This window comes from Tursiops truncatus, chromosome 2 (assembly GCF_011762595.2).
Source record: "Tursiops truncatus isolate mTurTru1 chromosome 2, mTurTru1.mat.Y, whole genome shotgun sequence".
Taxonomy (NCBI): Eukaryota; Metazoa; Chordata; class Mammalia; order Artiodactyla; family Delphinidae; genus Tursiops; species Tursiops truncatus.
Window position 1 is genome coordinate 167,987,158 of NC_047035.1, and position 27,369 is coordinate 168,014,526.

Genomic DNA, 27,369 nt, shown 5'->3' on the forward strand with positions numbered 1-27,369 from the left:
GCGTGTGATGATTCATCTCAGCGACGCATGTATGCAGAAGCGCCCTCTAGCGGGGCTCTCTAGCACTCAAGAGCCACAATTAAACTCATACCGACTGCTCCCCCAAACTGATCTTTCCAACAACTGGGTGTTCCAAGGCTATTACCATTCACTTTGGAAAAGAGGGAAGAAATACTGTTTTTCTTTTAGATTTTCATATAAACTATAGGACTATTGAAAGAGAGACTAAAAAGAGTTGCTGAAAGTTAGCTTTAAATGTTTTGTAACGTGGGAATCTTAAACTGGAATTCAATCTTTTTGGTTTGTAAAGCAGTTAATTTCTCTTGATACCCAGCATCAGAGCGTGTGAAACATGACTCCCCAGCACGCTCCTGGGGCTGACAAGAAGCTTCCATCACCTACAAGTCCTCTCTCTCCATCAGGACACCACTCCGTGTTAGAAGGAGGGTCAAGGGCTGTCCACATGGGAACCACCAGCCACATGCAGTTACCGAGCATGTGAGATGGGGCAATTCCAAAGTGACATGCGCTACAAGTGCACACACTCGATTTTTAAACACTTAGTACTGAGAAAAACCAACGTCTTGTTAGCAATGTTTTATATTAATTATGTATTGAAATTATAGTTTTTATATACTGGATTAAATAAAATATATTAGAATTCAATTCCCCTGATTCTATTTTTTTTTTTTAATGGAACTATCTGTACTAGAAAATTTTAAATGACACAGGTGGCTCACCTCATCTTTCTTTGGGACAGCACTGGTCTGTAGTGACTGGTCTACAAATCACCTACCAAATTTCAAGAAAGGAAGAGAGAGAGGGTGAGAATGGGACAGGCCATGGGCCTTGCAAACGAGGGTATCAAGTTGAGAGAGAGAGGGACAGTACAGGCAGAGGGCAGGTAAATGCCAGAGTAGAGGGAGCCTCAAATACCAGACCGAGCAGGGTGTATGTAACCATCAGTGGGTGGTGACGGGGAATTCTAGGTTTCAGCAAGACTGAAACTATCCATCAAAAAAAAAAAACAACCCAAATCATCACTCTACCCCCACGGCCAGCAGCCATCAACACATGGCAGCTTAGGCATCAGGCAACAGAGGTACCAAGTACTAAGACACACTTATCTTAACATTTCTTTAGTTAGAATACATTTAATAAAAGTGTATATTTAACAATTGTTACGGTTCATCCTTAGAATCCAGGAAATACGACATTCTTTTAGAAAAAACATTTTAAATACAGGTCAACAGACTTGTGTGTATACGTTATATAAACATTATACACACACACACAAGTATTATGTACACGGGTACAGGTGCACAGGGTGCATATACATACACACACGGATAATTTCTTCTACTCACAACAGTTGCAAACAGTATTATTACCCCATTTTACAGATGGGAAAACTGAGGTTCAGGAGGGTTACGAACTTGCACAGAGTAACATTGATTTCTCTTTCTCCTGCCTGGACCCTTGCTGTCGACATCTGTCCCCTTTTGCCACTGCTGAGTTACAGCTGACGCGGCTCCTCTCCCCATGAACACGTATGGACTTAAAAACCAGACGATAAGCAGTATGGTGGGCGGAGGAATTGGAAGATGTGGATGCCAGTTCCTGACCCCCACCAAGTGACAGGGAACAGGTTACCCGGCCTTCCTGAGCTCCATGGAGTGCTCAAGAAGTCAACGGGGGCAGTTACAGAGGGGAATGATGCCTTTATCCATGAGGTTTTGACTGCATTTGTCTCTGCCCATTCGGCCCCGACAAAGTCATCTAAGGGCTTTCTCAGTATATTCTCATTTCTTGACAAGCAAGCTGACATCCACTCCACCTCATTCCTGTGGTAGTTCTCCACGCTGAGACATCAGCTAGATGAGGATGATTTTCTAACTGAGCTCCTGCAAGCCCTACAGGCCCCAAGAGTGCAGGGTGTGAATCCTCCTCTCCCACCCAAAGCAACTCTGCGTTTCTCTGCTTTATACATCAGGAAAGAAAGGAGTACCCTAGGTTCAAAACCAATGTTGTAAGACAGAACATGACCATAAAAGAAATGCAGTTAAAACCTTATGTAAGAAAGCTGATCAACTCATACACCGTAACTACAAAACACCCACAAACTCCTAGAATACATGTCAAACACCCAAAAGGCAAAGTGATCACAGTCTTGCATCATGTACTTAACAAAGCACACAAGAGAAGCTAACAAACAGCATCCCAGTAGCCTAGAATTTCTGAGCTCTGTGTTTGAGAAAAGGCAAACCACTAATGGCAGCAGGAACTGGGTCAAGGAAACACGGCTCTCAAGTCCAGATGCCGTCCTGGGGTCCAGACCCCGTCCAGTGTTCTCACCTGCTGTGTCTCCCTCCTCCCCATGGGAGCTTTTCAAACAATGCCTGCTGCACAGGAACCCCGAGTTCCCCCCAACCCAGGCACTGCTCTCTAAAGGTGTCCTGCACTACTCTGATTTAATAAAAAATGCTCTTGCTGTAATACAAGTGTCTCAATCGCATAGTAACAGTTTCAAAATGGTTAGAGCATATCTCTTCATGTTTTTCAAGTCGCTCCTCCAAATAAGTTACAATAAGGTAACAGTTACCATTGCTTTGCTCTTTGAATCCTTCTTGCAGAAACTTTAAAAAAAAAAAAAGGCAACATGGGAGGAGAAATCTAGTTTTTTGACTCACTGACTACATTGCAGCCAAGATGCTCTACTCAGGGAAATATGAAAGAAACAGCAGTTCACATACCAAGCCTTGGCATAACTGCTCCAAGAAACTGCTCATCTTCTTGGAAGTGGTTCTCCTGTAAGGATTCCAGCAATTTCTGCAGGACATCTTGGGGCACTTTGCAGCCGGTGCCCTTCAGTTCAGTGAATCTGGTTAACCGGAAGCTCTTGTCCAATTCATAACTTTCCGGGTTAAAGGACTCCCGCGCAGACATGGTTCTCGGGCGCACACACCTCACCGCTGGGTTCCTCCCCTCCCTCTCCTACACGGCTGGTTTCTTTACAGATCCACCTGGGGAGCACCGAAACACAAAGACACCATTAAAGAGTTCTTACCAGTACCCGCCAAGAATCTAGTGAGTGAATACATGACAGTGAAAAGTAAACATGAAAAGGGCTGCAATCACCAAGACCACAGGGAAACAGCCATCTGGGACCACAATAGTTTGTCACAGTGATGCATAAGCTAGAAGTCGTCATTTTAAAAGGTGACTGTACCATTAGAGACATATTCTATGGAAGGAGATCTGATGTCTGTGTTGTTATAATGGTGGCTCTGAGGGGCTGCAAGGAAGACGGAACTATGGGCCAGCTGACTTACAGGACACAGTGCCATCTTGAGTTAAAAGTTCCAAACGTTCTTCTAGCCGGCAGCATTACAGGAAAACTAGTCACTTCACCTATCAACCAGGAAGTACTATGGTTTAGATATTAAATGCCCTGGCTAAAGTGACTTTTCAGGAAGACCTTTTACTATCTTTTGCTATCTCACAAAGAAAGATAATATGCTTAACAGATACTTTTGGTGAAAAGGACATCGGTGGATATGCATTTGATGAAATTCTTTACGACGCTAAGTTCAGTTTTAGAAAAACAGGTTTTCACTCTGAGCCAGAAGTACACGACATGATCCAAAACTAACAGGAAGCCTCTCTAAAGAACACAACTTGAGAACTGGAATGGCTGTTTAACACAGCAAAGCTCATTTTCTACAAGAGAGCAGTGGAAAGTTTTCTGATGTTTTAATTCAGTGCTATTTCCTAGAAAGCAAACACCCCGCCCAACAAACTAGTACACACACACATCATTGATAAAATATGCTACTGCTCGTTACTGTTTCACTGCAGACCTAAAGTGATAAACTGTACTAAATCACAAGCATTTATGGTACTTGGTATCGCTGGAAGTTTCTGGAACAAACTTTTCTAAGCTTGAAGCCTTTGCGGCTAAACGGAAACCTTCCACGTGCTCCCGGGGTTTACAAAACTTCCAGACTGATACTTTACTGGGCATAGAATTAGACACCCCAAGTTTTAGGGTCAGTTTCCCCTATAAAATTTATCATTAAGAACATAATTCCCATTTATAGAGTTTTCGATCCCCTGCGAAGCCCATCACTCATTTAAAATAAATCTCCTAGAGCCTGAGTTTGGGCAGTAATCCGAACTGTCTTTACAAAGCCATGTTTGGGGTGAGCAATGATTTCCGTTTGAAACCTACAAGCGTAAAGGAGTAAACCTTCCAACATTCCAAGAAAACCACCTGTCCGAAAGGAGGGCGCCAGGACAGCTAAGTTATGGAGCTGGGAATTTTGAAGCCATTTTAGAGTTAGGAAAAGTCCAATAGCAGTTTGACTTGGGTTTGGAACAAAAACAACAGTCCTTTCCTCACCAAATGCCTCGCACTTAACACCGCCTCACTCCTACCAGGGGTAAAAAAAAAAATCCAACTCACGAGGCATCCAGTTATTTTCCTACCTCCAATCCCTATCCAAAAAAAAAAAAAAAAAAAGGCGGGGAGGGGCCCTTGGAATTCAGGGGTCTAACTTCCTTTTAAATCTTCCTAGGTTTTTAAGGGCAAAAAGTTTAAAACACCTTAAGCCCAAAAGGCACTCAGGAGTTTTAAAATTCCAAATGGAACGAGAGACATAAATCACACACATCGCATCCGAATCCTAAAAAAACATAAATTCTTACATTTTTTGGACGGGATGAGAAAATGGGGGGTGGAGGGGGACGTGAGGAAAGGCGTAATTAATGGTGGGGGGCTGGCATAACGCGCAGACGACTTCAACCCCGAAGCCGCCTGTTTACACCTTTAAACAATGACATGAATATTTAAAAACAACGGTTAACCCTTTCCTTCTCGGCCACGTTTTAATTTTTTCAAACGAGGGCGCCAAGCTGGCCGCAGAGCCGAGGGAGCACGGTAAGTGGGGGTGGGAGAACGGTAAGTGGGGGTGGGAGAGGGGGCAGCCCCGGCCCGGTACCTACCTCCCCCCAGGTTCCCAAGCCTAGGAAATAAAAAACAGAGGGGACGCGGCGACGTGGGCGCAGGGGCGGCGCACCCCTCGGGAAGCACACGTCGGGGCGGCAGCCGGTGCGTGCAGGGCAGCGCTCGGGGACACCTTAAATCCCCGGCTGCCGCCTTTAAAGGCCACCCGGGCCCAGGCTCTTTGTGCGGCGCGGCCCGGTGGAGGCGGAGCGGGGCGGCCAGCGGGGCCATGCCGGCCCGCCCGCTCTCTGTCCCGGCGGCAGCGGCGGGAACCGCGCGGCCCAGGCCGCGGGGCGGGAGTGAGGCGCGCACGGCCCACCGGCCGCGGCGGGTCCCCCGGCTCGCGGGCCGGCCAGGCCGGGACGCCCGGGGTCAGGCTGCGCCCGCGGGGCCGGAGGGAGGGCGCGCGCGGACGGGGGGGCGGGGAGGGCCCGGAGGCGCCGCGCGCCGCGCCCCGGGCACCGGGCTAGGCTCTCCCGCCGCGCGCGCGGGCCGCCGCCGCCGCCGCACAAAAATGTCGGCGGGCTAAAAAATTAACCCCTGCGTCGCCGCCCTCCCCCTCCACTCCTCCCCCCCCCTCATCTCCCTCCCTCCTTCCTCGGCCCCGCGCGGCGGCGGCGGCGGCGGCGCGGGCGGTGCTTCTTTTTTAAAGCGGCCCCACCAAGCCCTGGCTCGGCCCCTCTCCAGGCTGCGCTGCAGAGCGCCGACCGTGCACGGCTCCCGGCGCGCCCAGGCGGCCCGCGAGGGGATCCGCACGGCCGCCCTGGGCCTGCGGACGAATATTCCCCTTTAAGCCTGGTGTCTCGCCCCCCCTCCCCGAGCCAGGCGCTTACCGGTTCGCTTTGCGCCCTCCGCCTCCTCCCGCGAACGGGACTCCGCCGCTCCCACAATGCACCGGGCGCCGCCGGGCTCCCTTAAGCGTCGCCTGAATAAAAAGGCCGCTCCCGGCGGCGGCGCGGAGGGCGGGAGGGCCCCGGGCCGCGCCTGGGCGCCGCGGGGGCTCGGCCTGGCTCGGCGGGCCCCTGCCGGGAACGGGGCCGCCGTGCGCCGCGCGCGAGGGTCCTTTAAGGGCCGGCTCCCTCCCTTTAAGAGGCGGCGGGCCGTGGCCAGAGCGGCTCGGTAGCTGCGTGCGGCCCGGCAAGGGGGCGGAGGCGATGTGCAGGCCCGAGCGCGGCAATGATTGGTCTCGGGGGAGGGGTGGGGGGTTGCAAGCCAGAGGAGAGGTGGCATCCGTTGCATGATGCAAAAAGGATTGATTTCAAAAGTTGCGAGTTGCATTGGCAGCAGCCTTTGGCGCCCGGGCCACCTCCTTTTCCTTGATCCGCTGGAAGGGCCGGGAATGTCCCAAAACCTGGCCGGGCTCAACCGCGCTGCACTCTGCGGGACGCTGTACCTGCTCCCCCAAGCGCCCCAAGCGCTGCCGTTGTTCCTACTGGCAGACAATGAGCGTGGAAACAATTTGAAAATCGAATCGGAGCAGAGGAAAGGCCCCCTCTGCTGCGATGAAGGACTTCGAAACACAGACGGCGCGTTTCGTTAATAACGAGTCTCCCTCTATTGTTCAGCCTGGCTCGGGAGTTAATATGAGCCTTAGTGAACGTGCACACGTCCTGCAAAGTTTCTTGAACGTTTCATGTGCTTGGTAGGAAGTCACAGCTTAAGGTTCCTCAGTTACATTGTTTTCTCTCCACGGGTTCAAGTAAACATGGCAGTCTAATACTGTTTGTGTTTGAATGGACACCCATAGGAGCGATTCAGCTTCTGAGATTACTTTTTTCAGGTTTTCAACTTTCTAAGGCACTGCTGAATAAAATAAAGCAAAATGCTTTCCTATGGCGTCTTTTAGGGCTCCCCTTAAAACCGAGAAGTGAGGGAGGGGATGCCGATCAAAGTTTTCTAGAGTGGTTCGACGTTTTCCAAATGTATTTTGGGGCAGGAGCGTTTTTTAACCGAAAGGTGCTGTAGGTTCTGTTGTCAGGTTTGTAGGCTACGCAGATGCCCTTTTCATTCTTAAAATTTCTGCTTGGCAGTTCCCCAGGGTTTTGATCTAGGTGAGGATGCAATCGTGATGCAGTCTAGAATGCAGTCCAGGCTGATGCAGGCTCCTCTCTGTCTTTTCTCTGCAGCCCTACAGGAAGTTAGGAAAGAGCATAGTAGCCTAGATTCTTTGATGTGTTGGACTTTTGTCAGAGTGGCATAACCCACTGGTTGACAAACCTAGATTTGCCTCCGAATCGCCTGGGGAAACGCAGGTACAGGCAATCCCCAGGCAACACTCCAGACCTTCGGGATCAGGGAAGGAGGATACAGATATCTTAACTCCCCTCATCTCCTCCCTTTTAAAATCGATTTTGTGAGTTGTTTGGGGCATTTTGGTATGTTGTGTGTATTTTTTAAAAAACAAATGTCACAACTAGGAAAAAAGATTTTGGGGATTGGGGGAAGGTGACAACAGAGGTGAGTAGGACCCTCTGTGAGGATGCATGTTTCATGCCGAGGAGTTTGCTGTTTATGCCGTAGTCAGCAGAGTTTGTCAGATTTGGGTTTTACAAGTTTAGCTTGTAAAAGAAGGCTGTACCGCATTTGGGAGGATGCCCTCTCCCAGAAGGGAGAGTGGGGCCACATCTCTAATGAGGAGGGAATTGTACTAGTCAAGCATGGGGTCGAGGGTATCCGAACTGAAGTTGCAGGAATACAGACAAAGGAAGGAATTTCAGGTGATTTCGCGTATGGTTGGCGGAAGAGGCGGAAGATGGCACCCAGATTTCTAGTTTGGGGGGAACCGGGTGAGTAGTGAGGCTACTAGTTGAAACAGGAACTTACTAGCAAGCAAACAGGTTTGGGGGTTAGTTCAGCTTTGGAAATGTTAAATTTCAGGCACCCGCCAGATGCTCTAGGCAGAAGGCAATTGGTAAAACTAGGTCTGGCCCTTGGTGTAGGGGTGGACTCTGAGTCTGAGATGCAAATGTGGGCACCATCAGCATATAAATGGAGTTTGAAGCCCCGGAAAGGGGTGAAATTAACCAGGAGTGAGAGCAGAGGAAGAAAAAGAAAGAGACCTTGGACAGAGCCCTGCGGAGTTTCAAAACTGAATGTCTGGGCCAGCAAGAGGCTGATCCCCGCTTTGTGTGGGAGGCGAGCGTCCTCAGAACCCACTCCTTCCTCCCCCAGGCCCTGGGGTTGGAGCTCTCCGGCAGCTCCAGGACAGCTTGAGTCAGATTCTCCCGAGCGGAGTTTGTAGACTCTGGTCTAAGCCACGATGCCTTGAGCAGCCTGGAGCCAGGCTACAGTGTTGGGGACAGATACTCCACCAGAGCTCTCATCGTTCCCTTCCTTTGCCCTAAACACAAGCCTCTCTCTCTGTGCTTCCCCCCATCAGCTTTTTTTCTTTCTGTGAGTCTTCCCCAGGCAGCTCATCAGAGCCCCATCCTGTTGTGAACCATCTCCCCTGAGTTCTCAGGTCCTACTGGCTCCAACTGAAAGACGGTTCTCCTGGGTTGCATTACCTGGTGGAAGCTTGTTGAAAATACGCATTTACCAGCCCCACTCCAAAGATTATATTGATCAGGTGTCATGGGTGGGATTGTGACAAAGATGATGTGCTTGGCCAAACTTCAGTCTGGCTCCTGAATCTTCTCCTAGACCCATCTGGGCACTTCCTTGTAAAATCCAGTGTTAGCAAATCTGATCACCCTCAGTATCTGATCAGGGTCCTCAGCCTCCACCATCCCCCAGGTAAACATCTGATCACCCTGGCCTGCCTGCAGCAAGTGCTTCTAGAGCCGTGCTGTCCAATAAATACGGTAACACTCCGTGGTGCATTTTGAGTGCCTGGAATGTCCCAGCTGAGATGTGCTCTCTGTAAAAAATGCACTGGATTTTGAATACTTAAAGTGAAAAAATGTAAAATATCTTTGTGATTTTTCTATTGATTCATCTTGCAATAGAATATTTTGGATATGTTGCGTTACATAAAATATATCATTTAATCTCTTTACTTTTTTTTTAATATGGCCACCTGACCATTTAAAATGACATAGGTTGCTCACAGCCTATTTCTACTGGACAGCTCGGCTCTCTATGATGCCCCAGTCCCCAGAGCCACAGACACAGGCATGCAAGTACTTACATGAGTGTTCCACAGACGCTTCAAACCAAAGCAATTCTTTTCCTTCCAACCCTGCCCCCCCTCGCCCGCCCATCAGCTCCCCCTCTATTTGCCATCTTGGTGGATGGACCGGTATCTGCTGCACTGCACATGCTAGAACCCTGGTAGTCATCCCCAGCTCCTCCCTTTCCATTTCCAGTCTTCACTGTTACCTGTCAGTTCTACCGCCTTGATATTGTTCACATCCAAACCCTCCACTCCCCTCCCACAGTCCCTGTCTCTGTTCATGTCTCATCTCTCCCCTCAACTATTGTGGAAGTCTCCTAATTTACGGGCTTTCTGCTGTGATTTTCACCGGTCTCTGTTCAGTCCAAAGTGATTAATGCTACGGGAATGATATTGATCCAAGGCAACCCTGACCATGTTCTTTCTTTCCCTGCTCAAAACCTTTAGGCGGTTTCAATGCCTCTGGCTCCATTTCTCAAAGTATGGTACTCACTCATGGGTGTACGTGATTTTAGGGTGTACAGGGAAGAACATTTTATAGTTACATACACATCTTAACACACACTGGAAAGATATAACTAACATATAAAACCTGTGATTCTGTGGGCATTATTCTTTAGGACAAAAAGTGAGTTAACTTAAAGTTGTTTTTTTTTAGAATATTTGCTTTATTTAATTAATTAATTTATTTTTAAGGATAATTCCCAAGGTTTATTTATTTATTTGGGCTGCACCCGGTCTTAGTTGCGGCACGCAGGATCTTTTTTAAGTTGAGGCATGTGGACTCTTATTACTTGCGGCATGCATGCGGGATCTAGTTCCCCAAGCAGGGATCCAACTGGGCCCCCTGCATTGGGAGCATGGAGTCTTTCCCACTGGACCACCAGGGAAGTCCCTAAAGAACGTTTTAAAGAAAAAATAGCACAGTCTAAAGTAATGGCATTGGCCAAGTAAATGCATTTCAGATACATTTCAGACTCAATTTGGTTTAAAAACAAAAAACTTCACGATCCAGCTTCTACTTTTCCTCTCTCATATGATCTCTAGAAGGTACCCTCTTCCTGTACTTCAGCCATGCAACCATGCTGGATGCTTACAGATCTCCAGGCTCACCTTCTCTTTCTACATTTAGCCTCTCGGCAGGCACTAGTCCTTTGCTTGTACCACCTTTTCTCCCCTTCTGGCAAATAAGAACTAACCCTATAAAATTCCCCTCCAAGAGTCTTCTCTCTGAAGAGTTGTCTGGTTGCTCCAGGGAGAACTCCATCTCTGGTAGACAGCAGAGTGGTCCCCAGAGATACTCACATCCTAATCACCTGTGACTGTGTTACCTTACCTGGCAAAACGGACTTTGCAGATGTGGTTAAGGTTTTTTTTTTTTTTTTTTTTTTTGGCCGTGCCACACAGCATGCGGGACCTTACTTCCCTGGCCAGGGATCGAACACATGACCCCTGCAGTGGAAGCGCAGAGGCTTAACCACTGGACCACCAGGCAAGTCCCATTAAGGATTTGTTTTGTTTTGTTTTGTTTTGTTTTTTACAGTATGCGGGCCTCTCACTGTTGTGGCCTCTCCCGTTGCGGAGCGTAGGCTCAGCGGCCATGGCTCACGGGCCCAGCCGCCCTGCGGCATGTGGGATCTTCCCAGACCGGGGCACGAACCCGCGTCCCCTGCATCGGCAGGCGGACTCTCAACCACTGTGCCACCAGGGAAGCCCAAGGATTTGATTTTTTTTTTTTTTTTTTTTTTTTTTTTGCGGTACGCGGGCCTCTAACCGCCACGGCCTCTCCCGCCGAGGAGCACAGGCTCCGGACGCGCAGGCTCAGCGGCCATGGCTCACGGGCCCAGCCGCCCTGCGGCATGTGGGATCTTCCCAGACCGGGGCACGAACCCGCGTCCCCTGCATCCTCAGGCGGACTCTCAACCACTGTGCCACCAGGGAAGACCAAGGATTTTTTTTTTTTTTTTTTTTTTTTTTGCGGTACGCGGGCCTCTAACCGCCACGGCCTCTCCCTTTGCGGAGCACAGGCACCGGACGCGCAGGCTCAGCGGCCATGGCTCACGGGCCCAGCCGCTCCGCGGCATGTGGGATCTTCCCGGACCGGGGCATGAACCCGCGTCCCCCGCATCGGCAGGGGGACTCTCAACCACTGCGCCACCAGGGAAGCCCCCAAGGATTTTTTTTTTTTGATGAGATTTTCCTGGGTTATCTGGATGGACCAATGTAACACCAGGATCCTTATACAGGAAAAAAGGGAGGCAAGAGAGCCTGAAGAGTTGTGACAAAGGAAGCAGAGGTCGCAGTGATATGGGGCCACAAACCAAGCAACGTGCGTGCGCAGCTTCCAGAAGCTGGAAAAGGTGAGGAAATGGATTCTCCCCTGAGCGCCCTGAGGGAACCAGCTGCGCCTTCCTACTTTGGTCCTTATCGTAGAACTCATCCCCCTGATTTGCAATGATTCCATGTACCTAATCTCTCCTCCACACCTCCCCCCACCCCCCCGCTCCCCCCTCCCACTAAAAGCCACGAGCTCCTGGGGAGACTGAATACCTTTGCCCCCCAGTGCCTAGGGCATTCTCTGGCCTGTGGTAGGAGTGACAGGAGAGAGTTACTCTTGAATTGGGGGATGAAAATTCTAAGAAGGTAGGAGGAGTCAACATTGTCACGTGCTACAGAAAATCGACATAAGGGCCAAAAATAAATCATTGGATTTAGTGGCCTTGGGGTACTTGAGTGCAGGTGGAAGACGGGGTGTAGGGGGCCGAGGAGTGAGTGTGGGTCGGCAAGTGCAGATAATGAGTATAGACTCTTTTAAGAGTCTTTGAAGAGTCTATACTGTGCCTCTTTTAAGAAGCATGCTGTAGAAGGGGCAGAAGAAGAGAGACATTTACTTGAGGGGGAGAAGGGGGTTGTTTTTTAGAACCTGAGAAGCTTTGAACAGGTGCGTAAAGCAAAGCAAAGGAGACTAAAGATGTAGGAATGAGGAAGGGTAGCTGGTAGAACAAGGTCCTGGAAGGAGGGGAGAGGCAAGGCATTCTGGCAGCTGGATGGAGACAGGAGAGGAAGCAGGTACGGATGCTCCGGTAGCTAAGTTTAGTGGGTGGATTGTACAGTGTTTGTTCTGCTTTCCTCATGGGCTGTCAGTTCCACGCAGGCAAGGACCATGGCTGTGGGTTCAACACAGTGACAACAGTTAACACTTCAAATCGCTTGCTGTGTGCACGCCAGGCAGGCTTCTGAGAGCGCGGCATAGACAAATTCACTTAATCCTCATAACAACCGGATGAAGTAGGTACCATTATTATCCATTTACAGGTGAGGAAATAGAGGCACAGAGACGGTGAGTAACTTGTCCAAAGTCACAGTGGCAGAAAGTGGAGGGCTTGGATTTGAACCGGGGCCATCTGTGTCCCAAGTCCACACTCAAAGATGCAGGCACTCACTAAGTAGTTGTCAAGTGACTGAGAACGCACTTGACATGCTCCGCCCGCAAATCGCAGGATGGTTTACCCTCCTGCAGCTACCTTCCCCCTCCCCCAAGTGGGGTGTTGTCCAACTGCACTGTCCTCTCACACAAATGAGGGCTGACCAGAAGGGTCACAGTCTGCTGGACCAGGGTTGAGGTCACACAGATGCCTGGGATACTGTCCCTTACGCTCCACCTCGAGGCAGGGACTCCAAATGTTCGGTTCCATTAGGATGACACCTTCTGGACACCTTGCTCTCCCCTCTCCCTCTTTCTCAGCCCAGGCCAGACTAGGATCCACTAGGCCATCCCTTGCTCCCCAGCAGGGTACAGGAGTGTTCCTTCCGCACCGCCCATCACCCCCTGCAGGCCTGGCTTTGCAGCCCTAGAACTGTCTGCTAGCAGGGCTTAAGGCCTGGGGGCGAGTGTCAGAACCCCGACGGAAGGTAGGTTTCTGTGGGGGGCGAAGGGGGGCAGAAATTCAGATCCAGAAGCAGGAGTCCCGGAGGTAATAAATTCAGAGGCTGGAAAGGAAAGATGGGGCCTTGGCAGCTCTCATGGGAAAGCAAAGTAGCGCCTGTGCCTGGAACCACTCACTGTCGACCCCCTCACAGGCAGCATCGTCCTGGTGGGCAGGTTCTAGAACGGAACAAGATCCCTAAGGCAGATTTTAGCTGCATCCTGATCTTTTGGGGGCATTCTCTGTTTTCCCCTAGGCCTCTATCTAGGCTTATTCTTTTTTTTTTTTTGCACGCGAGCTTGTGGGCTTTCTCTAGTTGTGGTGAGCGGGAGCTACTCTTTGTTGCGGTGCGCGAGCTTCTCATTGCAGTGGCTTCTTTTGTTGCAGAGCATGGGCTCTAAGCGCGCGGGCTTCAGTAGTTGTGTCACACAGGCTCAGTAGTTGTGGCGCACGGGCTCTAGGGCGCAGGCTCAGTAGTTGTGGCGCACGGGCTTAGTTGCTCCGTGGCATGTGGGATCTTCCCGGACCAGGGCTCGAACCTGGGACCCCTGAATTGGCAGGTGGGTTCTTAACCCGTGTCCTACCAAGGAAGTCCCTAGTAACTACACATCTTTCTAGATCAATCTAACTCTCTCAAGGGCTAAGGCTGAAGATCCCTGTCTATATAAGAGAAACTGGCTCTTTTTTCACACTATGAAATTTTCCAGTGATCCAAATCCCAGTAAAAATGGTAACAGCTTAAAGGCCAATCAGTTTTTTTTTTCTTGAGTGACATAAACATGCTTTCTCCCTGTTTTTAAATGTCATTTCTCTCATTTCACCATTCTTTTTTTTTTTTAACATTTATTTGGCTGTGAAGGATCTTTGTTGCTGCATGCAGGATCTCTTTTTTTTTTTTTTTAGTTGTGGCACATGGGATCTTTATTACCTCATGCGCGATCTTTTTTTTTCTTTTTAGTTGCAGCGTGGGATCTTTAGTTGTGGCATGCGGGATCTAGTTCCCTGACCAGGGATCAAACCCAGCCCCCTGCATTGGGAGCGTGGAGCCCTAGCCACTGGACACCAGGGAAGTCCCTCATTCCATCCTTCTTGCCTGAAAAGTCAGGTGAACAATAAGCCTTATCTTTGAGCAGCTATTAGTTTGCAGGCGCTGTGCTCAGTGTTGGGACTCTGTGAACAGGTCAAGATCCCAATCAATGAAAGAGAATTGCTGTAATACCAAGTGCTAAGTCAAGGTCTCAGCGATTTCTTTTTTCTTTTTTCTTTTTTCTTTTTTGGAGAGGAAGGGCAGGGGGAGATCTATGAACCTTCTGAAATTACGTGCAAAATTGTACCTACTTGTGCATTTCTGGGAAGAGAGTTCCTAGCTTTTATCAGCTCCCCGGAGGGGTCTGTGACCCCCCCCCCCAAACTGAGTAATATGGTGGCAAGTGCTGGGGGAGAACAGAATCTGAATTGAGAGGAGCAATTGGAAATATAGGGAGTGCATTATTATTCCATTAGTTCATTAATGCTACAGTCATTACAATAATCATTTATTTTCTTCAGTGGTCTTTTACAATCTTTGGTAAAAACCATAGCTTTTTTGGCAAGAAACAAAGGTCACAAGAAATTAGAGTCATGGTGTTTGAAGTGAATCGGTTATTTCAAAAGGAAGGAAGCTCGTTGGAGTAGACCCCATAGTTAAGAAGTCCCCTGCAGGCCCCCTGGAGGGTCTCCCCTCTCCCCACCAAGCCTGGGGCTCCCCCTGAGACCCACTTCCTGCAGCACCCCGCATGCATGGCTCTGAGTGTGATCGGCCGAGGAGGGTACTCTCCACTGAAATACAATTAACAATATGATGCTCTCCGAAATTCTGGCTCTGCACCACCCAAAATTTAGCCACATTCCACAAGATCCCACTATGCTGTGGTGTTGTCCCTGGTGAATCCCATTTTTCTTAAGCACAAAAGTGATTAATTTGGTGCTATAAAGTGAAGATTTCATTGTTTGCACCCCGAGAGTAGCAAAGGCTACAAAATTAATTAAGTTTTCCCTTTGTCTCTGATACATGAGAGATAATACGGAGGGAAGTAAAACCAGTTTATTTTCTTCAACTGCATTTTCACATTCCCTCTCTCTTCCTGTCTCCACTGATTAAAATGAGTGAGGTTTTGCACATAATTTCCAAAAATGCATAGATTACTGCCCCCCCCCGCCCCGCTCCCCCTAAATCCTGAGACCTTGAGAGCCATCCACGCCTGATTCATTTTCCAGTTTTTCCCTCCACCATTCCATTCCCTCTTCCATTAAGGAAAGCTGCTCTTGCCTTCTAGCCAGAGATCCTATCCCAGCCATTTCCAGCTTCCTGCCCTTCAGGGCTTGGTTCTGCAATATAATAAATGAAGGGTCTTGGTTACTTGGTTCGGGTGCATTTCTTCCCGCTTTTCTGAATTACATGTAATTGGCTCTCCCCTGCCCCCTAGTGTCTAAGTCATATTGTAATGAACGATGAGTGTCAGAAGCCCAATTCTCCCTAGTATTTGGTGGGGGAGGAGAAAAGAGAGGAAGAATGAGGAAGGGGAGAAGCAGAGAACACAGGTAGAGATGACATGTCTGTGCAGATATAAGATTCAGGCTTCCTGTCTATTTCCTGCTCTCACAATTGGTTAAACAAAAATTGGCTCCAGAACCAAGCCCTAAGTGGACCAGAGTTCACTGTTCTGCCAGCAGAGGAGCAGCTATTTATTCACATTCTTTGTTCCCCATACTTAATCCGTGGCTGACTTCGCCCTTTGCTCCCAAATACACCATCTCCCTTAATTATCTCCTCTGCTGTGAGGCTGCTTGGGAAGAGAATCACAGATTGAGTCCATCCCACCCGAGGGTTCCTGTCCTTGTCTGGCGCTCGCTCTGTGTTGCAACGTGTGAGACTTGCGCTGGACACGGCTCAGAGGTGGACCCGGCCTCGGGGCCTCCAGACACGAAACTAGACATACAGGATACAAGTGAGGAATAATAAATAAATAACGGCAGAGGCAGAAATCGGTTTTAGTTTAAGTTTCTCAGGGCGCCCACATCTGGAATGCAGGGACCATGTCTGGTTTTGGATGTGATTCAGGTTTGGCCCTCCTTGGCTTGAATTTCTCTGAGCTGAGCCAGTCTACCTGGCTGCGGTGGTACTGTTTTCTTCAAAGAGAGTGAGCAGACATGTTTCCATTTCCATGCTTGGTGACTGGGTCCAAACAACACGTGGGTGGTTGTACTGGATGAGCCTTAAGATCCTTTTCTACCTGGAGGTTCTGTGATTCATTTAAAATGGGTGTGCACCCCTGACAATCTGTTGGTGGTGATTTCCTCTGCTGGGTCTGGCTTCCTGTTGATTCTACTTTACCGAATATTGCCAAATCCATTCATTATTTTCCTCCACCGGTTCTTCCTAAGTTCATATTTCAGTTGCCTGAATGACTTGCAATGGCCTCTGCTATGGACTGAATGTTTGTATCCCCCTAAAATTCATATGGTGCAGCCCTAACCCTCAATGTGATGGTATCGGGAGATGGGGACTTTGGGAGGTAATTAGGTTTAGATTCAGCCATGTGTGTGGGGCCCCTATGATGGGATTAGTCCCCTTATAAGAAGAGAAAGAGACCAGAGCCTTCCCCCTCTGTGATGTGAAGATACAGCAAGAAGGTGGCCATCTACAAGTAGGAAGAGGGTTCTCCCCAGATGCTGAATCTGCCAGTACTGTGATCTTGGACTTCCCAGCATCCAGAACTGAGAGAAATAGATATTTGTAGTTTAAGCCACCCGGTCTATTGTATTTTGTTATAGCGTCCCAAACTAAAACAGTCCCCAAACTGATGTCTCTGCTTCCACACTGTGGTCCCAACCCTCATACACATTAAAATGCATGTTAAAATGCATAGATTTAATAAATTAATGCTTTCACACACAGACTCACACACAAAAAAATCAACACTTATCAAAGAAATTATAAGAGTTTCTCTTTATGTCCTCAGAACAAGAAGGTGCTCTTAAATAAGTTGCTAAAAGCATCAAGTAAAAAGAAAAAAAAAAATGATAAATTTGGCTATATTGAAATTAAAACTTATGTGGAATAAAAAAGATACTTACACCAAGAGGCAAGCCACAGACTGGGAGTAGATATTTGTAACTCATAATAACAAAGGAACACTTTCTAAATATGTAAAGAACTCCTATGAATCAACAAGAAAAAAAAAACCAATAGAAAAAGTGGTAAAGGTATGAACAGGGAATTCAGAAAAGGGGACATTTGTGTTGCTAATAAATACGTGAAAAGATGTTCAACCTAACCAGAAATCAGGCGAATGCCAATGAAGGGCTTCCCTGGTGGTCCAGTGGTTAAGAATCCGCCTTCCAATTCAAGGGACATGGGTTCAATCCCTGTGGGGAACTAAGATCCCACATGCTATGGGGCAACTAAGCCCACGCACCACAACTACTGAGCTCAGGCACCTCGACTAGAGAGAGCCCACGTGCCGCAAACTACAGGGCCCACGCTCCCTGGAACCCGTGCGCCACAACTAGAGAGAAAACACCTGTGTGCCACAACTAGAGAGAAGCCCAGGCTCTGCAACGAAGAGACTGCGCGCCGCAACGAAAAATCCTGAGCGCCAAAACTAAGACACGACGCAGCCAAAAAAATAAAATACATAAATATTTTTAAAAAACTGCGTGCGTAGCTTGGTTTCACTTAAAAAAAGAAGGAATGCAAATGAAAATGTGACACCATTTTATATCCACCAGATTGGCAAAAATTAAAAGTCCAGTGAGACTAAACGTTGTCAGGAATGTGGGGAAATTGGGGTTGTCTTATGCTAATGGCAGGAATAGAAATTAGTAAAGCCATTTTGGGGATGGATTGAATGCTCTCTAGTAAAGATGGATATATCCTCTGATTCTTATTAATTCCTCTCCTAGGGGGATGTATGTACAAAGAAAGAGTCATATATCAGGATATTTGTAATAGCTGCAAGTTGGAAATAATTTAAATTTCCATCAAAAAGGAGGTAGGGTAATAAAGGTTGCACAGTCCTATACTGGAACGCTATTATAGCAGTTACAATGATAGAACAAGTCAATGTATCCAGTTGAAGGACCGTGAAAACATGATGTTAAGGGAATTAGTGTTTGATGGGTATGGAGTTTTAATTCAGGAAGAGGAAAAAGTTCCAGAGATGGGTGGGCTGGTGATATTTGCACAACAAAATGAATGTAGTTAATGCCATTGAACTGTATACTTAAAATGGTAAATTTTAAGTTATATCTATTTTACCACAATTTAAGGGGGAAAAAACCCCCATAATGAACAGAATTAGGCGCACCATGAAATGCATTGTATGATGTGCTCATGACATTTAAAAATATTAAAGAATCATAACTAACTAAATAAAGCATTAAACATATTGAATATGTATATATATGATCCGTTCATAAAGATGTGAAGGAATCACGGAATGCAAGATAGGCTTACCTGCTGGGAGGGAGAGGAGGAAAGTCTGAGGTCGTAGCTGTGGTAGAACTCTATCTGTGACATTTTATTAAAAACAAAAAATCTAAGAAAACTCATTAAATGTTAAAACAAAATAGGTGTTACACCCGTCTCGACATTGTTCCGTCTGAAGACGGGGGCGGTCTCTCCGTCTGTGATCGGGCTTTTATGTGTCACGTGCTCTCTGGCCTTGCATCTGTTCAGGACCAGCTCTTAGCCTTATATTTCTGGAGGTCCTTTTATGTCTCAGGCACATTGCTAGGCGCTGGGAACTCCATGATGAACAGCACAGGCATGGGTGCTACTCTTAGCATTTTCCTCCCAGGAATGTTCTTGCACAACGGTTTTCAGAGAGAGGCCCCTGGATTAGCAGTATCAGCCTCGCCTCGGAACTTACTGGAAATGCAACTTTGGGGGCACCAACCCAGACCTGTTAACTCAGGTGCTATGGGGGTGGGGCCCCATATGGGGTGCTTTCACGAGCCCTCCAGGCAATGCTGGTGCACGCTCAAATTTGGAAATCATTGCTCTTATATAAAGAAGAGAATGCTATCTCCTTTGTACACCCCATCTGAGGTGGAGGTAGGCAGGTGGTGTCCCAAAGTGTTCCAGAGGTGAACGGTTGCATACACCACCCCGGTTCTGGTGCCCGCTTTCATCACGGTTGCATACACCACCCCGGTTCTGGTGCCCGCTGCCCTGGGGCGCTTGGGACTCCCTCCCCTGTCCCCTCCCCACGCTCAGCCTTGGGGCTTGCCTGGTTTCCTAGTCAGACTCAGCCTCCACGGACCCTCCCTCGAAGCTGCTCACACCAGGTCCTCTGTCTACGTACGTCCAAACTCCTGGGGCCGACCGAGTTCAAGTCATTTTCCCAGAAGTACTACAGCGCCCAAGGGCAAGTTGGACACAGTTGGATACCTGGGTACCGGAGTGTCTGTGCTCCACGGGCCCACGGACACTCCATCCCAGCTCCTGCCTGGTCAAGATATCCGACTCCTCTCCTTAGTTTCACATTTAAGACCCTCAGTGACTTGACCCCATGTGCCTTTCTCTCTCTCCCTCCTGAAAGAAGACTCTGGAAAAAACAGCACTTTTCCTTTCTCATAGAAGATATTCACACTTTCCTGTCTCAGAGGCTTGTATTTTCTTTTATTTTGTTTGGATTTCTTCTGTCTGGAGTAGACTCTTTTCATATATGACAACTCCACTCTCCCCACTTCAACCCCCATACGTACTTACCATTTCAGAGCAGCCTCAAATGCCATTTCCTCCCTCTCTAGCTGAAGGCGATTGCTTCTTCCTTTGTGCTCTCCTAGTCCAAGGCTTTATCGGCTTCTGTAACCTGCCATTTCTCTCTCCCATTTCATTTTGTATTACAGTGTTTTATGTATTTGTCTTATTAAATCATGAACTTAACTTATTGTCTTATTCAGACATCTGAGTCGAGACGATTCCTTTAAGGATGCTGAGCACACTTTCAAGCTCAGGTGATATCAATAAGGGTATTGTTCCAAAGTGTCTAAGACGTGGTCTTCTGTCCTCAAATTACTGGAGGACTAGAGGGGGAGCCAGATACCTTGTTTATGCAAGGCGACAGAGTTCAGGACAGGGTGATGTGTTTGCCTGGAGGAGAGAGACACTGATTCTGCCTGTGAAGGCGTTGGAAGCGGGATGGGTTGATGGAGAAGTTCTGCCTGGAAGCTGTCAGAGTGAGGAGATCTCATTACAAGAAAGTGTAAGACGATGGGAGGCTGAAACAGGGCAAAGATGTCCTCTCCATTTTCGAGGAGACGAGACAGAAAGGCATAGATGGCAAAGAAGAGGGGTAAGTACAGTTTCACAGAAACCAAGGGAAGAGTATGTTTCTGTAGGAATGGAGTTAGAATCAGCACCAAAAGTTAAGTAGAGAGATGCCTTTGATACAAGGTCATCCTTACTGCCAGACTTTTTCTGCGGTACGCGGGCCTCTCACTGCTGTGCCTTCTCCCGTTGCAGAGCACAGGCTCCGGACGTACAGGCTCCGGACGTGCAGGCTCCGGACGTGCAGGCTCCGTGGCCATGGCTCAGGGGGCCCAGCCGCTCCGCGGCATATGGGATCCTCCCGGACCAGGGCACGAACCCGCGTCCCCTGCATCGGCAGGCAGACTCTCAACCACTGCGCCACCAGGGAAGCCCTACTACCAGACTTTGCAGGAACTACAGGAGGGACCTAACCTGAGAACAAAGGTAATTGCCTTGCAGGATCTCCCGTGGAAACTGAAGGCAACTCTTTGAATTTAAGGTTTGGTTTCTATTTGAACTTCCTTATTTGCAGGATTTAGAGTGGTGTTTTTCCAATCTACGGACTGTAGGTATATTTAAGATATACATTTTTCCCTTTAGAAAGAGTCTATAGTAATTAAGTTGAGAAGCGCTGAATTACAATTTTCCTCCCAGTGTGTTTTGCGCAGTCTCAGTCTGGCCGGTAGGAGGCAGCATAACCTCATGCTCTGAGTCAGGATCCTTGTTGCTGGAGTCGGCTCTGGCCCAGGGAAGGAGGCTTCCCTCCGTTCTGTGCTTCCGTTTCCTTCTTTACCTCCTGAAAAAGGTAGGAATTAACAAATAGCCAAACATTTTCAAAACGTTAAATGATCTGGGGGTGCCGGGTAGAAATCACAGCTGAATATAGTCCCAATCCCTCTCTGACTTGGCCCTGAAATCTGAAAAGCTCAAAGCTTGTCACAAGGGAGTCTTGTTCCTATTTCTGCAAACGGAAACTCTGGTATGTAAATTCACAAAAGACAAGGATGTCCAGTGTGTAGATGTAAGTAAACTAAAATAAACATCACAGCAAACTTCCACCTGTAGGTATGAAAAAGTGGAAAAGCAAGGGTTTTTCTGGCCGTTTCCATTTCCATTTTGTTACTTTAATGCTCTAAAATTGTTTAAAACAATTATATTACTTTTGAATATATTAAAGCAGTCATTTGTCTATTGCAAACACTGTATATTACTATCTGAAAGAGCTGAAATATTAGGTCTGATGTATTATATTTGCAAGTCCCTCCACTTCCCAGAGGCAGCAAAGCATAGTGGAGACGCATACCAGCCCCTCCCTCCAGCTGTGTGACCTCAGAGAGGTGGTCCAACCTCTCTGATCTTCCCAGCACCTATGAAATTGGACAGGTCATAATAGTACCAACTGGGTAAGCTTGTTGGTGAACATGAAACAAGAGCCTGGCACATAGTGGACATTCAGTAGATATTTCAGGAAATTATTAGTGGCTGGATATTTGGTCCCTAATCTAGAATATGACGTGAGGCATTGGATTGGGTACCTTCCAGATATCAGGTTCTGTGGGATATGGTGAAATGATAAAATGTATTTTCATTTTGGTTTTGTTAAAACCACCCTCACGTTAAACACCTACAGAAAAGTTACTCTGCTGATCTTTTTTTTTTTTTTTTTTTTTTTGGTGGTACGCGGGCCTCTCACTGTTATGGCCTCTCCCATTGCGGAGCACAGGCTCCGGACGCGCAGGCTCAGCGGCCATGGCTCATGGGCCCAGCCGCTGCGCGGCATGTGGGATCCTCCCAGACCGGGGCACGAACCCGCGTTCCCTGCATTGGCAGGCGTACTCTTAACCACTGCGCCACCAGGGAAGCCCTACTCTGCCGCTCTTGACCATGTTAAAGCGGTCAGGATCACGCGCTACATCCTCAAAAGGCCTCAACTGCTTTTTCTGTCCCCATAAATGAATTTCTTTGGGAGGTGCACTTCTGGGCTGAGCACTGCAGCTACTGTCATTCACTAAACAGGATTCCAAGCCACTCATGGGAATTAATGGACATGATTATGTTTGGGGGACCTGTGAAGGAGAATCAGTATATAACTAGAACAAGAGCCATGTGAAAAATGGTTGTGTGGTCATATGTGTTTGGAAACCCTGCATACTACAGTCTCCTCCTAGAGATTCACCATGGGCTGCCATGGATTAAAAGCTCCAGGCAGCTCTGTCCAATAGAAATGGCATATGAGCCGCAGGTGCAACTTAAAATTTTCTAGCAGCCACGTGAAAAAAGGAAAAAAGGAACAGATGAAATCGATTTTAATAATATATTTTATTGAACCCCATTTACCCAAAATAGTACCATTTCAACCTGTAACCAATATTTGAAAAGAATTTAAATTATCTCAGTCTTTGATAGATGACATGTATTTTAACACCTAGCGCACTTCTCAGTTGGGATTAGTCACGTCTCAGTTGGGATTAGTCACGTCTCAAGTGCTCTGGGACCACACGGAGCTAGCAGTTACGTTATAGTATGACTCAGGCTCAGAGAATCCGTGCTTGGAGGGAACCCCAATAGAACCTGAAAAGGCCCCAAGAAGTTACAGGGAAAATAATGGAAAAGAATAGAAGGCGCATTTAGGTTACCTTAAAAGCCAAGATCTTAGAAGAGAGACTGTCCAGAAAAGGCTTAAATGACAACAACTTAAGTTAGGGTTAAAAACTGACCAATCTCAGCATTTTTCTTAAAACCCCTGGCGGAGATGGGCAGAGGCACCTACGGTCCAGATGAGGAGGTGGTATGGTCTTGTGTTTACTGACCGCTCTGAATTCTCCTTTAATCTTGTGCTCCTCTGCTTCTGGGTGTCTATAGGTGGAGGCTGGACGGTGTTGCGTGATTTTTTAAACATCTTCAAATCACGTACGTTAGCAGCAGCCCCTTCTCAAACTCTTCAGCAAGAGGCAATTTTTGTTCCCCGTCTCATCCCACTTTTGTGCTCCCAACCTTTTCACTGTGTCTGCGAGCTTCACTCCCCATCCTGACTCCCCCAACTTCGTCTCATCTTTGGGCCAGCTCTCTTCCCCCAGACAGAAGAAGCCACAGACTTGAAATATTTGGTCCCCTCCTGACCTGTTGTGAAATACTTCCTCTCACGTGCCTCTTAAAAAAAAAAAAAAGTTTTATGATCCCGCGTATTCATCCACGTGGTTCTTTATCAGTGCCGCATAATTGTACCATGAACCGCAGCCATAAGTTAAAGACCTTCTCTAAACTCTCAGTGATTGCCCTGGACCGTAGTGTAGGAGGGAAGATGGCAGAAGTTTAATCAGAGACTAGGAGTCTTTCAGGAGAACATCCAGCCTACCTCAGGACTCATCCAAAGGCTGCTTGCTTTTCCCTCCCAAGCTTTTCGCTTGATCCAAGGTCTGTTAACAATTTGAAAGTCAAATCCCCCTCTCGGGTTACGGAATGGGTATCTCCTTTTGTCGTGAAAGGGGGTGTGTAATTATTCCGTCCAGGTTCAGACACCTGATCCCAGCTGGTAGATCCCCCAAGGACACTCCTTCAGCACTAAGCTCCCAAGTTACCTTCTCAAGTGGGCAGTGCCACGAAACCAAAGCGGCCATCCGATTGCCCCTCCTGGAAGGCAGCAAACATCTGCTGGGCTCCAAGGACCGTGTTTTATGTAAACACACCCAGCTCACTCCATCATCTGGAGACGTGTTTGGAGAGACAGGCAGTTGAGCCGGGACCACATGCTTTCGATAATCTTTTGGCAAAGTGAGTGTTTCCCGAAGCCAGGATTTGTCATTATCCTTTCTCTTTCTTAGCTGTGAGAAAAATAGATACATTTTTTGTTGGTTGCACTTTTTGAAAGTCACTTGTCTGTGTTTTGGTGCCCGAAATGACTTCCAAGGCTATGAATGTCGATTTTGGTTACTTTCCCTCCCGTGGTTGAGGTTGCTTTCCTTCTACAGCGGGAGAGGAAAGATGGGCAGGAAAGATGACCTAAAATGACCAAGACAGATTGTAGTTTAGGGCAGAGGGCCCATTCCCCTGTCTGGGCCTGTCTACACCTCCAGCCTGGGCGCCTGCAACTTCCTGCTGCTTCACCCTCATCCTCCCAGCTAACGTTTGCTCTCAGGAGCTGATGAAGGTGATTTATACCTTAGCTTCAGGGTTTTTTTTGTTGTTGTTGCTGTTATCATACATATATCATAAAATCCACTCCTTTTAAGTGTTTTGTTAGTATATTCCAACAGTGTGCGACTATTACCGCTAATTCCAGAACATTTCCATCATCCCTAAAAGAAACTCTGTGTTGAACAGTCATTCCCCTCAGCCCCAGCGCTAAGCTACCTTCTGTCTCTAGAGATAGGCCTCTTCTGGACATTTCCTATAAAAGGAATCCTACAGTATGCGAGTTTTGTGTCTGGCTTCTTTCACTTAGAAGAACGTTTTCAAGGTTCGTCTATGGTGCAGCATGAATCAGTACTTCATTCCTTTTTATGGCTGAAGAATATTCTGTGTTCCTCCCTTGGTTTATCCACTCATCCGTTGATGGACATTTGTGTTGTTTCCACCTTGCGGCTAATATGAATAATACTGTCGTGAACATTCCTGTACAGGTTTTTGTGTGGATATAAATGTTTTCATTATATCCTTTGGATATATCCTTTGGAGTGGAATTGCTGGGTCGTGTGGGAACTATGGTTAACTTTTTGAGGGACTGCCAACTGTTCTCCAAGTTGGCTGCGCCGTTTCACACTCCACCAGCAATATCCGAGGGAGCCACTTGTCCACATCTGCAGCAATGCTGGTCACCGTCTGCCTTTATGCTCGTGGTCATAAGTGTGGATGTGAAGTCCTATCTCATTGTGGTTTTTTTTTTTTTTTTTTTCCGTACACGGGCCTCTCACTGTTGTGGCCTCTCCCGTTGCGGAGCACAGGCTCCAGACGCGCAGGCTCAGCGGCCATGGCTCACGGGCCCAGCCGCTCCGCGGCATGTGGGATCTTCCCGGACCGGGGCACGAACCCGCGTCCCCTGCATCGGCAGGTGGACTCTCAACCACTGCGCCACCAGGGAAGCCCCCTAGCATAGTATTTTGAGGTTCATCCGTTTGCAGGTTGCCTCAGTACTTCATTCCTTTTCATAGCTGAATAATATTCCGTTGTGTTGCCCTCCTAATTTTTTAAAACAAAGTTCAGCTTAATTACCTATATCCATAAACGAGTAGACCAGCAGTCTCTCCCAGCCCTTCCCAGGGTTATGTGACCACAGCCTGACGGGCGGAATATTACACTAACAGGATTGGACCTCTTCATCACTGTGGTCAAAGCTGACTCTACTTAATCAGATAATGTAAGCTGTTCCAATTTAATTCCACTCAAATAACATCATGAAATTTGGGCACTAGGAAGGATTAGTGGCAGAAGAAAATAAATATGAGTGAAGCTTCTGAACAGACTTGATTCCGGCTGGAGGCATGTCCCACCCCGCTGGTCCGCCAACCTGTCACCATCATCAAACTCACAGCCTGCATGCTCTTCCAGTGGGGAAAACACTCCCTGCCCTAGAGCTATTCGGACTCTGAAAAGCTGTGATTCTGTAGGTCCTTACGTTGTTTCTGCCCCAAAGGACTCACATTTCTTGATATTGGAATGTTTAGGGAGAAGAATTGGGAAGAATCAGGGGGACCATGAGCTCAGGAGCACCCCCGGAGGCAATGAGGACAGGGTTTGAATTCCGTGGAACTCTCGCGGCTAAAGCAGGAGATGGTCACAAGAGCAAGCTTGTGGATGAACCACAGGGCACAGAGATCTGGGGCACGGGATGTGGGTTCTAACTATGGCTGCAAACGTTGAGCTTCCTTTCGGTCTCTCCTTGCTTCAGTGTCTTTCATTCTTCTGCTCGGGGATAGTGGGAGAAATCAGGGGGAAGAAACCAAGGGGTCCCCACTATGAAAGTTAAGGAGCAGAATATACTTTGTTTTTCCAACAGTTTCAGTGGCGGGTACATGAATGAGCTGGAGAGGGAAGAACAGTGAGATTACAGCACTGCACAAGGTAACTGAATCGAGTCATTTGGAGATTGGATCAGAGAAGGAAAAGCATTCATCTCTCAAAGCTGCAGTGTATTCAACTGAAAAATGGGAATGCTAATCGGAAAGCACTGCTCTCTGTAAGGCGCCAGCAGAAAACGTCAGCACGGCTGCACTTATTGGAGGAACCATTGAAGGGTATCAGGAGGTCCCTCCCGCCAAATATGCCACTTTGGCATAAGGATTATTTTGAGCTGAAGGCAACTGAGAATCAACAGATGCAGGAAGAATTCTCTGGCCTCCCCTTATCTACCTACAGCTGGGCATAAATTTCCCTTGGTGACAAGAGTCCCTCTCTCCTGTACCCGGAGGAGGAGAACGACTCATATCACCGGAGAAAGAGAATCGGCACCGAGATGAGTCTGCATAAACAGACTTTACTGAAATAACCCTTATCTTCCATTAGCTCTTCCATGTACATCCTAGTCACTTCCCCACAATTTATTGTGCCTCGAAGCCCAAACCCCCTTTCCTTTGTTAAAATGATATATAAGCCCCCGAGTCTAATCACCTCTTTGAGTTTTTAGTTCTTCTCTTTTTAATAATTATTTATTTTAGCTTCGCTTGGTCTTAGTTGCGGCAGACAGGCAGCATCTAGTTCCCTGACCAGGGATCGAACCCGGGCCCCCTGCATGGGGACTGCAGAGAAGTCCTGAGTTTTAGTTCTTTTCTATAAATCCCCATACATGTAAAATATTATTAAAAATTGTATGCCTTTTCTCCAATTATTTTGTCTTTTGTTAGTGTAATTTGCAGGCCCCCAGTGACAGAGTTTAAGAGGATAGAGGAAAGGTTTTTCCTCCCTGACACCATGTGTCCTGCAAGATGGGCAGATGACCCAGAGGAGGGCCGCGGTTTTGCCGTTAGAGGTGAGGGGACTCCTCGCAATTTGATTCAATGCCTTGGCATCGTGGGATTCTGCCAAGGCTATTTTT

At 47.7% G+C, this 27,369-nt stretch overlaps 1 protein-coding gene and 1 long non-coding RNA gene across 10 annotated transcripts in view; one reads left to right on the plus strand and one right to left on the minus strand.

Annotated features, from left to right (window-relative positions):
- Positions 1 to 6,116, minus strand: part of SEPHS1 (selenophosphate synthetase 1) — a 30,145-nt gene extending 24,029 nt beyond the window's left edge. The window contains exons 1-2 of one of the 9 annotated variants that reach the window (XM_004313782.4): positions 5,839 to 6,116; positions 2,754 to 3,023 (exon numbers count right to left, since the gene is read on the minus strand). In XM_004313782.4, the coding sequence (XP_004313830.1) occupies positions 2,754 to 2,946 (193 nt within the window). In that variant the 5' untranslated portion in view covers positions 2,947 to 3,023; positions 5,839 to 6,116. Of the gene's footprint in view, positions 1 to 2,753; positions 4,397 to 5,004; positions 5,488 to 5,666; positions 5,797 to 5,838 lie in introns of those variants that run through there. The other 8 variants (XM_073801658.1, XM_019933451.3, XM_019933450.3 and 5 more) reach the window with 8 other exon arrangements.
- The window catches only part of LOC109549676 (uncharacterized), a 68,824-nt gene continuing 46,155 nt past the window's right edge, over positions 4,701 to 27,369 (plus strand). Inside the window, exons 1-2 of the long non-coding RNA XR_012330427.1 lie at positions 4,701 to 4,939; positions 11,366 to 20,786. This is a non-coding gene — a long non-coding RNA (uncharacterized lncRNA). The remainder of the gene's footprint in view (positions 4,940 to 11,365; positions 20,787 to 27,369) is intronic.